This window comes from Cynocephalus volans, chromosome 4, assembly GCF_027409185.1.
Source record: "Cynocephalus volans isolate mCynVol1 chromosome 4, mCynVol1.pri, whole genome shotgun sequence".
Classification (NCBI taxonomy): domain Eukaryota; kingdom Metazoa; phylum Chordata; class Mammalia; order Dermoptera; family Cynocephalidae; genus Cynocephalus; species Cynocephalus volans.
The window spans coordinates 101,657,091-101,669,579 of NC_084463.1; the positions used below are offsets into that span (position 1 = coordinate 101,657,091).

The 12,489-nt window shown below is 33.6% G+C and overlaps 1 protein-coding gene across 3 annotated transcripts in view; it reads left to right on the plus strand.

Annotated features, from left to right (window-relative positions):
- Positions 1-12,489, plus strand: part of FCHSD2 (FCH and double SH3 domains 2) — a 320,644-nt gene that overhangs the window by 269,317 nt on the left and 38,838 nt on the right. For all 3 annotated transcript variants that reach the window (XM_063093284.1, XM_063093285.1, XM_063093286.1), the window contains one exon: positions 5,670-5,786. In XM_063093284.1, the coding sequence (XP_062949354.1) occupies positions 5,670-5,786 (117 nt within the window). The remainder of the gene's footprint in view (positions 1-5,669; positions 5,787-12,489) is intronic.

Consider the following 12,489-nt stretch of genomic DNA (forward strand, 5'->3'; position numbering starts at 1 on the left):
TTGGGAAAGACACATACATACCCTTTCTGAGCCTAGAAATTGAGAATAATAGTCTCTATTAGGATTGTTTTGAGAACTAAATAAAATTACGTAAAGCAGTACAGAGATTACATATTCAATAAGTGATACGTTTTTTTCAAAATTAACATAGATTTATCGTTTTCTAATTATAAAGAAGCATTAAAAAGAAAGTTTTCACCTGAATTCTCACCATTCAAAGGTTAACTACTGATAACATTTTGGTCAATATCCTTCCAAACATCTCTCTTTAGGTATTTTCATACGTATATGTGGATATACAACTTCATGTAAATCAATTTGTACTACTCAGGCTTGAATTTAAACTTTTTTCCTCATTTATTTCTCATCTCAATCTTATTAGGTATATCCATTATGTCATGGATCTATATAATATTTGGCATATCTACAGTCTTTAGTCATCTCAGAAATTTGACATTTCCCACCCCATCAAATAGTTTGTTTTTATGTTATATATCTCCTAAAATTATACCCTGTCATGAGTTTTAAATTCCAAGTAAATTAAATTTATATTTTAATAATACTTTAAGTTTTTACAGAGGCCCTTATGCTCTTGGGTTAGGCTAAGCTCCCAGGTAATGCTAAAAAGAAATTTGGAACTCAGAGCAGTGTCATTATTAGCATAATTCCTGAGTCTCTTATCCAGAGAAACACAGTGTTCCCACTGCTTACAGCCAAGGCATGAGCCTGTTTGTTCTTTTAAAATTAATTGCAGCATGACTAAGAACCAGAGATTTCATCTCATCTTCAGATGTCTTGATTTTCAAGTGAGGAAGCTAAGGCCCACAGAGAAGGGATAGCCAGGATGACATAGCTTAGTCTCTTTGAGGAATCAATGTACTTCAGATTTCAGTGGCTACTGGTTTAAGGAACTGATACATTTTATAAAATAAAAGTTTTTATAAAAGTCCTTTAATTTGGAAATCCAAAGATATTTCCTACCTCTGTCATTTTGAATGGATTTTGTAGTGGAAATTTAGACATAGATAAGGAGATTGTTATAGATGATCTTTTATTATATGAGTGGGAGAGGGATCTCAATCCTAAAGTCAGCTTTGAGAACCTGTATTAAAATGCATGGCACTCAATAAATTAGGTCCCTTTTTCCTCTGTTCATGCGGTTCTTCCCCACCCCCCAAATCTTGTCCTTCATCAGTTAGAAACTGATTCTAATGCAGTACATTTACTCTCTTGTCATCTCTGAAGGCACTATTCTAATAATCTGGGACCCCGGCCCTCACTTTGGAATCAGGACATTAGGTTATATTTGTTTAACCAATGTTTACTGAGAGCATTCTATGTTCTATTAGGCACGGTGCTAGATGCCAGGAATGCAGAGATTAAGACACTGCTCAGGCCCTCAGATTACCTAAAAACAAACAGGAAACCATGCAGTAGTCACAGCATGTGATATTTGCTTGATAATGGTGACTCAATAAATGTCTAACAAATGAAAAAATTAATATAATGGAGATATGTCAAAAGTAAAAGAGCTCCTGAGATTGTCTAGAAAAGTCAGAAAAGATTTTACAGAGAAGGTAGCATTTGAACTGAGATTTGTAGAATGACTAGGAGTTTGATCATGAACAACAAAAAAGATAAGAAAATTATTGCAACAAGAGGGAACAAAACTCAAAAGCATATGCTTGTGTTTAGATTGATGTTTAGTTTCCAGGAAAAGACCTATGTGCTTCTGAAGTTTTTTTTACTAAAACTTGTATAATTTCTAAAACCCTGATGTTTTCAAATATCTCAAGAATCACATTTACTTGACCTACCCTACATTATAGAATACCCAAACTGACACAGATAAATGAAAATCTACCTAATCCTATATTTAAAGGTTGACAGGAGAATCCTTTTATAGCTTTCCTCTTCAGGTTCTAATTCATTTGAATTATTTTTGTGCTACTATTATTCTGAGATTTCTTATTATTATTATACACGCCTCTTTAAAAATAATCAAGTTGGGTAAGTGAATTTTTCAAGAGATAGGCTATAGTGCTATTTGATATTTAATTTTTAAGTTCTCACATTTTGCTTCTCAAAGATAACAATGTTCTTTAAATTACGTGCTTAATAGCTTATATATATATTACTTTTGTTTTATATGTTTCAAATACATTTTTAAAAGATAAAGGAAAAATGTTAAAAGAATGAATAAAAATTAAATTAGCTGGCATTTTAAAAAGCAGCAGTCACTAGCAGTTCCTTTGCTAGAATCAACCACTCCTAATACCACCATCTTAGAGATGGTGATATATACTAGATCCTGATTTATATTGATTTTTGATAGTGAAGGTAGCATTAGAACATTTCTCTATGTATTGTGTTAACACCCTGGGCTGCATTTGCCTTGTATGAAATTATCATTTGTCAAGACCTTTGTTATAGGTAGCTTTTATGTGTCTCCCATGACTTGATTTCAGAATTCTTGAAAAGGATAAATTAATTTGAATTTTAGTTATACATCATTCCCTACCCAAAGGATCGCAAAGCCACATCTCCCAATCAGTGTCATTTATTATCTGTCCTGATCATTGGGCACTCCTAAGTAACAGTAAACCTATACAGAATGGGGGTAAAGCTCTATCTTTACTCACATTGAATACTCAGTAAAAAGGTACAGATTTTGTATGGCAAGTTGGGTTATGGCCCCTCTGCAGCCAGCACACATTTTAAACCCCTTTGCCTCTTCCTAAAATGCTGCTCAGTAATAAAAATTAAATTTTTTCATCAATTGCCTCCTTTCTCATCTAGTCTACTCCCTACAAATTCATTCTCTTTGAGATCTTCCCTACTCTTTCATTGTCTCTGCAGTCTTGTTTTTGATTCATTCTATGGGCTATCAATAACCTAGGAATTATCTGGATTTTTAATGAATAGTGTAGAGAAAATTTTTTTGTTTCAATTAATTTTCAATTAGGTCTTTAACATTAACAGTTATCATTATTGGATACTTATATGTACAGGCCATATCAAACTGTTTAAAAATATAATCTCATTTTATCCTAATTACCCTTATGATCCCTGTACTGGCCAGCAGCCAAAACAAAAACAAAAGCAAAAAACCCTTATGAAATAGGTGGCATTTTCACCAATTTTCTACATGTAGCTAACATTTAGATTAATTAACATGCCCAAGATCAAAAAGCTAGTAAATGACATATAGTGGATTCAAAACTAAATGTTTGACTCAAAAACCTATTCCTGAGTACAATAGTTACCAGAGACTGGGGAGGGAAAGAAGTAGGGGGAGGGAAAACAGGAAGAGGCTGGCCAATGCATGCAAGATTACATTTAGATAGGAGAAATAAGTTCTGTTGTTCTACTGCACAGTAGGACGACTATGGTTAACAGTTAAGTTTTGTATATTACGTAATAGCTAGAAGAGAAGCTTTTGAATGTTTTTGCCACAAGAAATGATTAATGCATGGGTGATGGATACATTAACTACCCTGGCCTGATTATTATACCATATGTATATGTATCAAAATATCAGATTGTATCCCGTAAATATGTACAATTATAATGTGTAAGTCAAAATAAATAATTTTTTTAAAAAAACCTATTCCTGGACGCTTCTGAGTACACCTCTCTACCTTTACAAATCAGATTCCTCTGGCTAATAGATATTTCATTTGTATCTGCATCCAGGGTTTAACATTTTAATGTTTCTGACTTCTGAGGACACATATAAATTTGAATGTCCAGATCTAATGGCAAAGCAAAATACAATAATGAAATTGGTTCCCAGATTTCTAATAGCCCAAAGAATGAATTAGGATATAAAATGTAAATGTAAAGTTGGTTAGATTTGAATTTTGATTATTTTGATCTATGTTAATTCACTTGTCATTGTGTAATCTAGCTTAGCTGACATGTCTGTCTACAGTAAAAATGTTTATCAACCTTGCCTCATTATAGTTCTGTTCTGCTAACAAAAATATTAATTTTTTTACAAATAAGAAAATCCTGCCATTTGTGGCAACATGGATGAACCTGGAGACCACATGTTAGGTGAAGTAATCCAGGCACAGAAAGACAAATACCATATGATCTCATTCATATATGAAATCTAAAAAAGTGTTCATATAGAAGTAGAGAGTAGAATAGAGGTTACCAGAGGCTGGTGAGGAGAGGAGGAAAGGGGAGTGGGGAGTGGTTGGTCAGTGGGTAATAAGTTACAATGACATAGGAAGAACAAGTTCTCTTGTTCTAGGGCTGGCTGGTTAGCTCACTTGGTTAGAGCCTGGTGCTGGTAATATGGAGGTCAAGGGTTCGAATCCCCTTACTGTCCAGCTGCCAAAGGAAAAAAAAGTTCTGGTGTTCTAGGGTGACTATAGCTAATAATATTGTATTGTATATTGCAAGATAGCTAGAAAAGAGGATCTTGAATGTTATCACCACAAAGAAATGATAAATGCGTAAATAATGGATATGCTAACTTCCCTGAGTGGATCATTATACAACATATGCATGTGTTGAAACAACACACTGTCCCTATAAACATGTACAATTTAAAATAACAATAATAAAAGACAAGAAAAAAATACATAAAAATTTTAATTCAATTTATTAAATTCTACTTACTCTATCAATTTTGAGCTATGTGGCCCTTCAAAAGAATTTCTAAAATTCTATCCTAAAATTTTGCTTTTTATAGTAAAAATCCCCTTTGAATAATTCATATTTAAGAAATTGTTTTCTTTCCTAATTATTTTAATTATTTTAAAGTTTGTTTTTCATGGGTTCCTAAGAGTTTAGAGAGAATTAGAATAGTTTAGTGGTTAGTAGCTCCAATTCTAGAATTAGACTGACTTTTATTTAATCACGGTTGTTACATTTAATATCTGGGGGATACTAGAAAAATTACTTAACCTCTCTGAGCTTTGGTTTCCTTTTCTATAAAATGACTGTGTGACTCATATCATAAGGTTGTTATAAAAGTATGTGAAGCACTTTCCACAGTACCTTGTACAATAGGAACTAACTGTTGATATCACTTATTTAGATTTTTTGTTTTGTTCCTTGTGAAACAGAATCATAGCATTTTAGAGCTGGAATAAATCTTTAGTGATTATTTGATCTAGCACCCTTATTTTTCATGAAGACATTAAGGCCCAGAGAAAGAGCAAAAGCTAGTTTGAAGTTTGGTAGCAAGTTGGTAATGAACCTCTAAAGGGGTAGGATTGTGTTGCTCTTATTGTATTGTTTTATTTTGTTCTTCTCACTTCTATTTTATGATTCTTTAATCACATTGAAACTATTGTTTCCATTTTTGCCTGTGCAATGATTTTATTGTCATAGTAGGTTGGCATAAATACTTTTTCTCTTTGCTTAGTTTAGCCAGCTTCCTTCACACCCAAAAAAGGTAAGTCCACAGTATTAGAGATAAAGTTTTCATGTTCAGCAATGTAAGACAAAAAACTTGTGATCATTTATGGCTTCATGCTGTCTTCTTAGTCTTCTGCTAACTTTCTGTGACATGGGACATTGCTTCCCAGTAGTGGAGCATGCCTCGTGGTTTGATTGCTGATTAAGTGAAGGCCCTCTGTTCCAACTACAAAGTGGCAGTGGTTGCAGTAAGAATAACAGTGCTTTTCTCTGTGTTCTCTCTTTTTTTGTAGAGCCGACAATTAGAATCAGAAACTGGAACCACGGAGGAGCACAGTCTAAATAAGGAGGCACGGAAATGGGCCACACGTGTGGCACGTGAGCACAAAAACATTGTTCACCAACAGCGGGTTAGTGTGATAGAGAGTTCTAGCAACATTCAGCTTAAGCCATATGTCAAACCAGTTTGAGGAATTGAGTCGTATTAATAAGAAAAGTATACTATATATGTTTTTTCTGTACTTTCTCAACATTCAGCAGTGTGCTCTCAGCTATCTTGGAAATTCCTTAAACCTTCCAGCAAAAATACATTAATTCATCTGTTTGCCATAGAATTACCTAAGAAAGGCTAATGATAGTGTATTATAGTCTTTTGAGAAGGGGAAGACACATACGTATGTTAAATTAATATAGAAACCTATATTAATTTTTTGAAGACACAATTGTAGATTCCACAAATATGTATCTTCAAGTGCAAAGAAATTATTTTAAGTATAGTACATTTTTTCTAAATTTTATTTACTTTATCCTTCTCTTTGCCTTCACATCCAACTTCTTAAAATAATTGTCCATATTTGTTATCTATGTATCCTCACCTCCCACTTATTTTTCATCCTGTTACATTTGAGCTTTCCTTTCCTTTCCTTCTCCTTTGCCACTTCATAGAGACTAAACTTACCAAAATCACCAGTGTTGTTTATGTTGCTCAATCCAAAATGGACACTTTGATTTCTCTTTTTTTTTAACCAACAGTTTCATCATAATTGACAACGCCGTTTGTATTAAAACATGCTCTTCTCTAGTCATCCATGACTCAACACTGTCTTGACCTTTCTTCTGCCTCTCTGACCATTCCTAGATTCTTTCATATGTTCCTCTTTCTACATCTCACAATTAAATATTTAGATTTCCTAGATTTCTGTACTAGCCTATCTTTTTTTCTTATTCTTTAGTCTCACTATAGGCGGTGTCAACCACTTCCATGGTTTCCCATACCACAAAATCATAAATTAATATCTCCAACATTAGGCCTTGATGTTGTGTATCCATATATACTCTTGCCATCTTTAACATCTTTTCACTGTCTCACGGACATCTCAATTCAATGTCCCATCTATTTAATGGCTCATAACAAACCACCTCAAACTTGATGCCATAAAACAAGAGCTTTTTTAAATGTTATCTCTCACTATTCTGGGTATTGGGTGGTCTCAGCTTAGCAGTTCTCACTTGGGGTTTCTCACATGGTTGCAATCAGATGGTGGCTGGTACTTGCAGGCCTCCCTACTAAAATATCTGGATCTTGGGCTGGGAAAATTTGAACAGGTGGGAACTAGAACAGCAGGTGCTCTCATACACCTCCATAATCCTGTGGTCTTTCCACATGGTCTCTCTAACATGGTAGCTTCAAGTTAGCTATACTTCTTACATGGGCCCCAAAGGTGTGAGTCCCAAGAGTGAGGCAAATAGAAGCTGTATCATCTTTCTGGAACCTAGCCTTGGAAATAACATGGTGTTAGTTGTGATATATTTTTATTAATTGAGGCAGTCACAAAGGCCTGTCCAAGGTTCTAGGAGAGAGGACAATATACACTCCACTTCTTGGATGGGAAATAGCAAGTTTATGGAAGAACATGTGGATTGGGAAGTATTATAGTAGCTACTTTTTAAAAACCACAATCTGCCACAGTCTACCTTTTGGCCATAATTGTTTGCATCCCTCTCACATTCAAAACATGCTCACATATTTCACCAAAAATATCCCAAACCCTGTTGTCAGATTCCAATTTACATCCAGGATCTTGTTATCTAAATCAAACTTAAGTACAAATAAGACTTCTTGGGTATAGTGCCTCAAATGCATTTATCTATATCAAAGAATTTGTGAACAAGTTATCACTATTTATTGAATGTGTGGGTTTCAATAAATAGTGGTAAAATTAATTATTGCAGCTTTATACCTCAAAATATAATACACATAAAAAGATTTTTTTCCTACTAAGATGTTTGACTAGAACACTAGCAAGTAAACATTCAGACTAAATATAAATCTGATTCTAGGGGCTGACTGGTTAGCTCAGTTAGGAGACTGTGTTGCTGGTAACCCCAAGGTAAAAGGTTAGGATCCCCTTACCAGTCAGCCACCATAAAGATAAAAATAAAACAAAAAATAAATCTGCTTCCTCACTGTGTTGTCAAGGTATGTTGTGTCTTTTTGCTGGGAGGTAGAGACAGACAGATTTCAACAGCTTTTCCAGTTCTTTATGTCATGACCTATGATAGGCTTTAATCTAGTAACGTGTATTTTAAACAATAAAATGAAGGAATTTTTTTTTAACACTAAAATTAATTGGTGCTTCTGGCCATAATAAGGTAACAAGTCACACTTACCCTCCTATATATGTAACTATAAAAATGGTCTAAATATATGTAACAAATATTTTCAGATTGGAGATCAGGCAAATAACAGGGGTGTGAAGCCTGAGAGAAAGAAAACAAATGAAGTTAGCCCTAGACCTCCCAGGCTTTCTTCCTGGAGGCACTTTCCACAGTGCAGTACAGATAGGGAGAACCCAAGCAGAACATTACAGACTCTCTTGAGTTGAGATAATAGAGTTCAGAGAGGCTGAAGGGGCATGAATTTGCAGGACAAAGTACCAGACAGCAAGGAAATACATAGAAAGAGTTGCAGAAATCTACGTGAGTCTCCCCTCTTGTCTGTTGCTGAATATTAAACCATTCATTCATAGGGTGAAACTCCACAAGACTGGGCAAAGAATGACAATAGAGATAAAAGCTGAATGATTCCCAGAATTTACACATAGAAGTTCTGACCAGCCAAAGTAGAGAATACTTGTGGAACACTTGGGGCATTCAGAATATAAGTTAATCCACAAGTCATTTATTTGCCTGCCAGAAAAAAATATACTACTCTTCAATGAAAGAAAACAAAATCCAGCATTCAGCAACATAGTATTCATAATGTCAGGAATCAAATTAATACTGGCCAGCCACCAGAAAAAAACAAAAAAAAGAGAATCAAATTAAAATTGTTAGATATTAAGCATGACAAAAAGAAAAATCAATTAAAGTAGACTCATAAGTGCCAGCAATGATGGAATTAGCAGATAAGGATTTAAAAACAGTAAGTAAGCTCAAGGATTTTTTTTTTAAAAACCACCCATGAACATATTGAGGAAAGAAAAAAAATACAAAAGAAAATGGAACTTCTAGAGCTGAAAATACAATATTTGAAGTGAAAATTTTAATAGACTATACACTGCAAAAGAAAGATTAGTGTGCTTGAAAGCTTAGTGATAGAAACTATTCAAATTGAAAAACAGAGCAAAATTAAAGACTTTTTAAAAATGAACAGAGCATCAGTGACCTGTGTGGGACAATATCTAGCATACTTGTATGGGAAGATTGAGAAAGAGAGAAGAAAGAGGCAGAAAAAAGTATGAGAAAAAAAGTATAGCTGAAAACTGTCCAAATTTAATAGAAACTGTAAACTAAAATCCAAGGACCTCAACAAAACCCAGGCAGGTAAAACACAAAGAAAATCACACTAAAGCACATATAATCAACTATTTAAAAACATTGGTACTCAATGGTGAAAGACTGAAAACATTTCCTTTGAGATCAAGAACAAGACAAGAATGCCTGCTTTCATCACTTCTGTTCAACATATTTCTGAAAGTTCTAGCCAGAGCAGTTAGGCAAGAAAAAAGATATAAAAGGTGTCTAAATTGTAAAGGAAGAAGTAAAATTATCCATGTTCACAGATGACATGATCTTATACATAGAAAACCCTAAAGATTCTACCAAAAAGCAAACAAAGCAAAATGTTAAAGTAATAAACAAATTCAGCAAAGTTGCAGATCAATACACAAAATCAATATACAAAGACTAGTTGCATTTCTACACACTAACAATCTAACAGTGAACAATCCAAAAAGATAATTAAGAAAACAATTCCATTTACAATAGCACCAAAAGGAATATACTTCAAAATAAACTTAATCAAGGAAGCAAAAGACTATACACTGAAAACTATAAAACATTGATGAAAGAAATTTAAAAAGACAAGTAAATGAAAAGACATCCCATGTTCATGGAATGGAAGCTATTGTTAAGATGACAGTAACACCCAAAATGATCTGCAGATTCAATGTAATCCCTATCAAAATCTCAAGAATGTTTTTTGCAGAAATAGAAAAGCACATCCTAAAACTCATATGGAATCTCAAGGGACCCCAAGTAGCCAAAACAGTCTTGAAAAAGAAGAACAAGTTTGAAGGACTCATACTTTCTGATTTCAAAACTTAATTTAAAACTACAGTGCTCAGGACAGTGTAGTATTGGCATAAGGACACACATATACACCAATGGAATAGAAGTCTCAATACTTTTAAAATACCAGTTATCTCCAAATTGATCCATATATTCAATGTAATCCAGGTCAAACACTCAGCAGGGTTTTCGTAGAAACTGACAAGTTGATTCTCAAGGATATACGGAAATGCGGATAATCTGGAATAGCCAAAATAATTTTGAAAAAGAAGGGTGTAGAGGGCTTACTCTACTGGTTTCAAGACATAAAACTACAGTAATCAAGAAGTTGTGATATTGGTGTAAGGACAGACTTACAGATTAATGGAACAAAATAAAGAGTCTACAAGGAGGTCCACACATAATGTGGTCAATTGATTTTTGACAAAGGCGTAACAAACTTGTAAAAATGCTAAATACATTTTAATAAAAATGAATCCAGCTGTATTTTAAATTCATGACTAATTAGGGTACAAGAATGATTCAACATTTGAAAATTTATCAATGTGTAATAAACTGCATTTACAGAGTAAAGCTGAAAAATTATATGAATCTTTTCACAGATGCCAAAAAGGTGTTTGATAAAATTCCGTATCCCTTAGTGATTAAAAATGAAATAAAATATCCAGCCAACAGATACTTTTTTACCCTGAGGTATCTTCCTTAAACTTATGACAAACATTATACTTGATGGTTCTGTTAGTTTTCTATTGCTGCCATAACAAATTATCACCAACTTTAGTAGCTTAAAACAACATAAATTTATTATCTCACAGTTCTTAGGTCAGAAGTATGGATGGGCTTGGCTGCTTCATCTGCTCCAGCTCTAACACAGCCAAAATCAAGGTGTCAGCCAGCCTGGCCTCTGCAGGAGAATCTGCTTCCAAGCTCATTTAGATTGTTGTCAGAATGCAGCTCCTTGTATCTGTAGGACTGAACTCCCTGTTTGCTTCCTGGCTGTTAGCTGGGGGCTACCTTCAGCTCCTAGAAGCTACTTTTCCTGCTTCTTGCACATGGGCTTCTATATCTCAGAGCCAACAATGGTGCATTGAACCCTTCTCATGCTTAGAATCTCTGACTTCCCTTCAGAGAAAATTCTTTGCTTGTAAGGCATCATGTGATAAGATTGGACTCACCCAGATAATTAAGGATGACCTCAGTATCTTAAAGTCCATAACTCTAATGTATCTGCAATTACATATCTACAGTTCCAGGGATTAGGGTGTGGACATCTTCAGGTCCATTCTACCTATTGCAATGATAAAACAATAAAATAATAGGCACATTGCCACTACTTTTTCATTGTCATAAGAGAATTAATCAATGCATTAATGAAAGAAAAATAATGGGTTTAAATATTAGGAAAAGGTACATTTATCATTATGTATTGATGATATGATACTGTAACCCCAAGAATGTAAGAGACCCAACTGTCAATAAGAGTTCAGTAAGGTGACTAGATAGAAGACTGTGTTTTTAAAAATCTTTAGTTCTTATATTAACTAGCAATAATACATTGCAGTGCAGTTGGAAAAAAATATTCACCACAGCAATAAAATACTGATGAATAAACCAGTGAAATCTCATGACCTGTAAGAAGACTTTTTTTTAACCAAAGAATATAAAAAAGACATGAGTAATTGGAGAGATGCAAAAAATGTGTATTTTTAGTAAATATGTGTGTAATTTCAATGCAGTCTCAATGAAATTTACAAGATATTTTTAAGGGAACTTGACAATCTTCTAAAACGTATCTGGAATTTTTTTTATAATGCACAAGAATATCCAGGAACAGCAATAATGAGACTTATGTGCCTTACCACATACTGAAATATACAGTAGTGACCATAGTGATTAAAACTGTGGTTTGATACAAAAGTTAACAAATTTATCAGAGCAAATGATCTGTGTGTGTATGGAAATTTAGTTTAAAGACCTTAGTTAGGTACTAATTCAAACCAATCAGCCATGAAAGGCCATTTTTGAGGCAGGCAGGGAAATTTAATAATGAACACCATATTAGAATCTACCAAGATATTGTTTTTAGGTCTGATAATGATGTTGTGGTTGTATAAAATTTTTTTTTACATGTTTAGAAACTTTTACTAAAACATATAAGAGTGAAATGACATATCTGAAATTTGCTTTAAAGTGTTTCAGCAAAGAAAAAAGGATAGGTAAAGCAAATGTTGGCATGTTTTGAATCTCAGTGATAAATATATGGGAGTTCATTGTACTAGTATGTCAACTTTTAAGTATATTTGAAATTTTTCTTAATAAAAACTTGTTAATGGCATTTCAAATCTTTGTGGAAAGGATCAAGTAAATGGTGTAAAGGCAGTTGTCTATGTATTTAGAAAAAATTAAAAGTTAGATTTCTCCCTTCCACTATATACAAAGTAAATTTCAGAGCTAAGTGCTAAACACAAGATTATTAAAAACTGGAAAATTAAAGAATATTTTTGGTATGTTACAAATACCTATTTTTGAGCAAGGCACAAA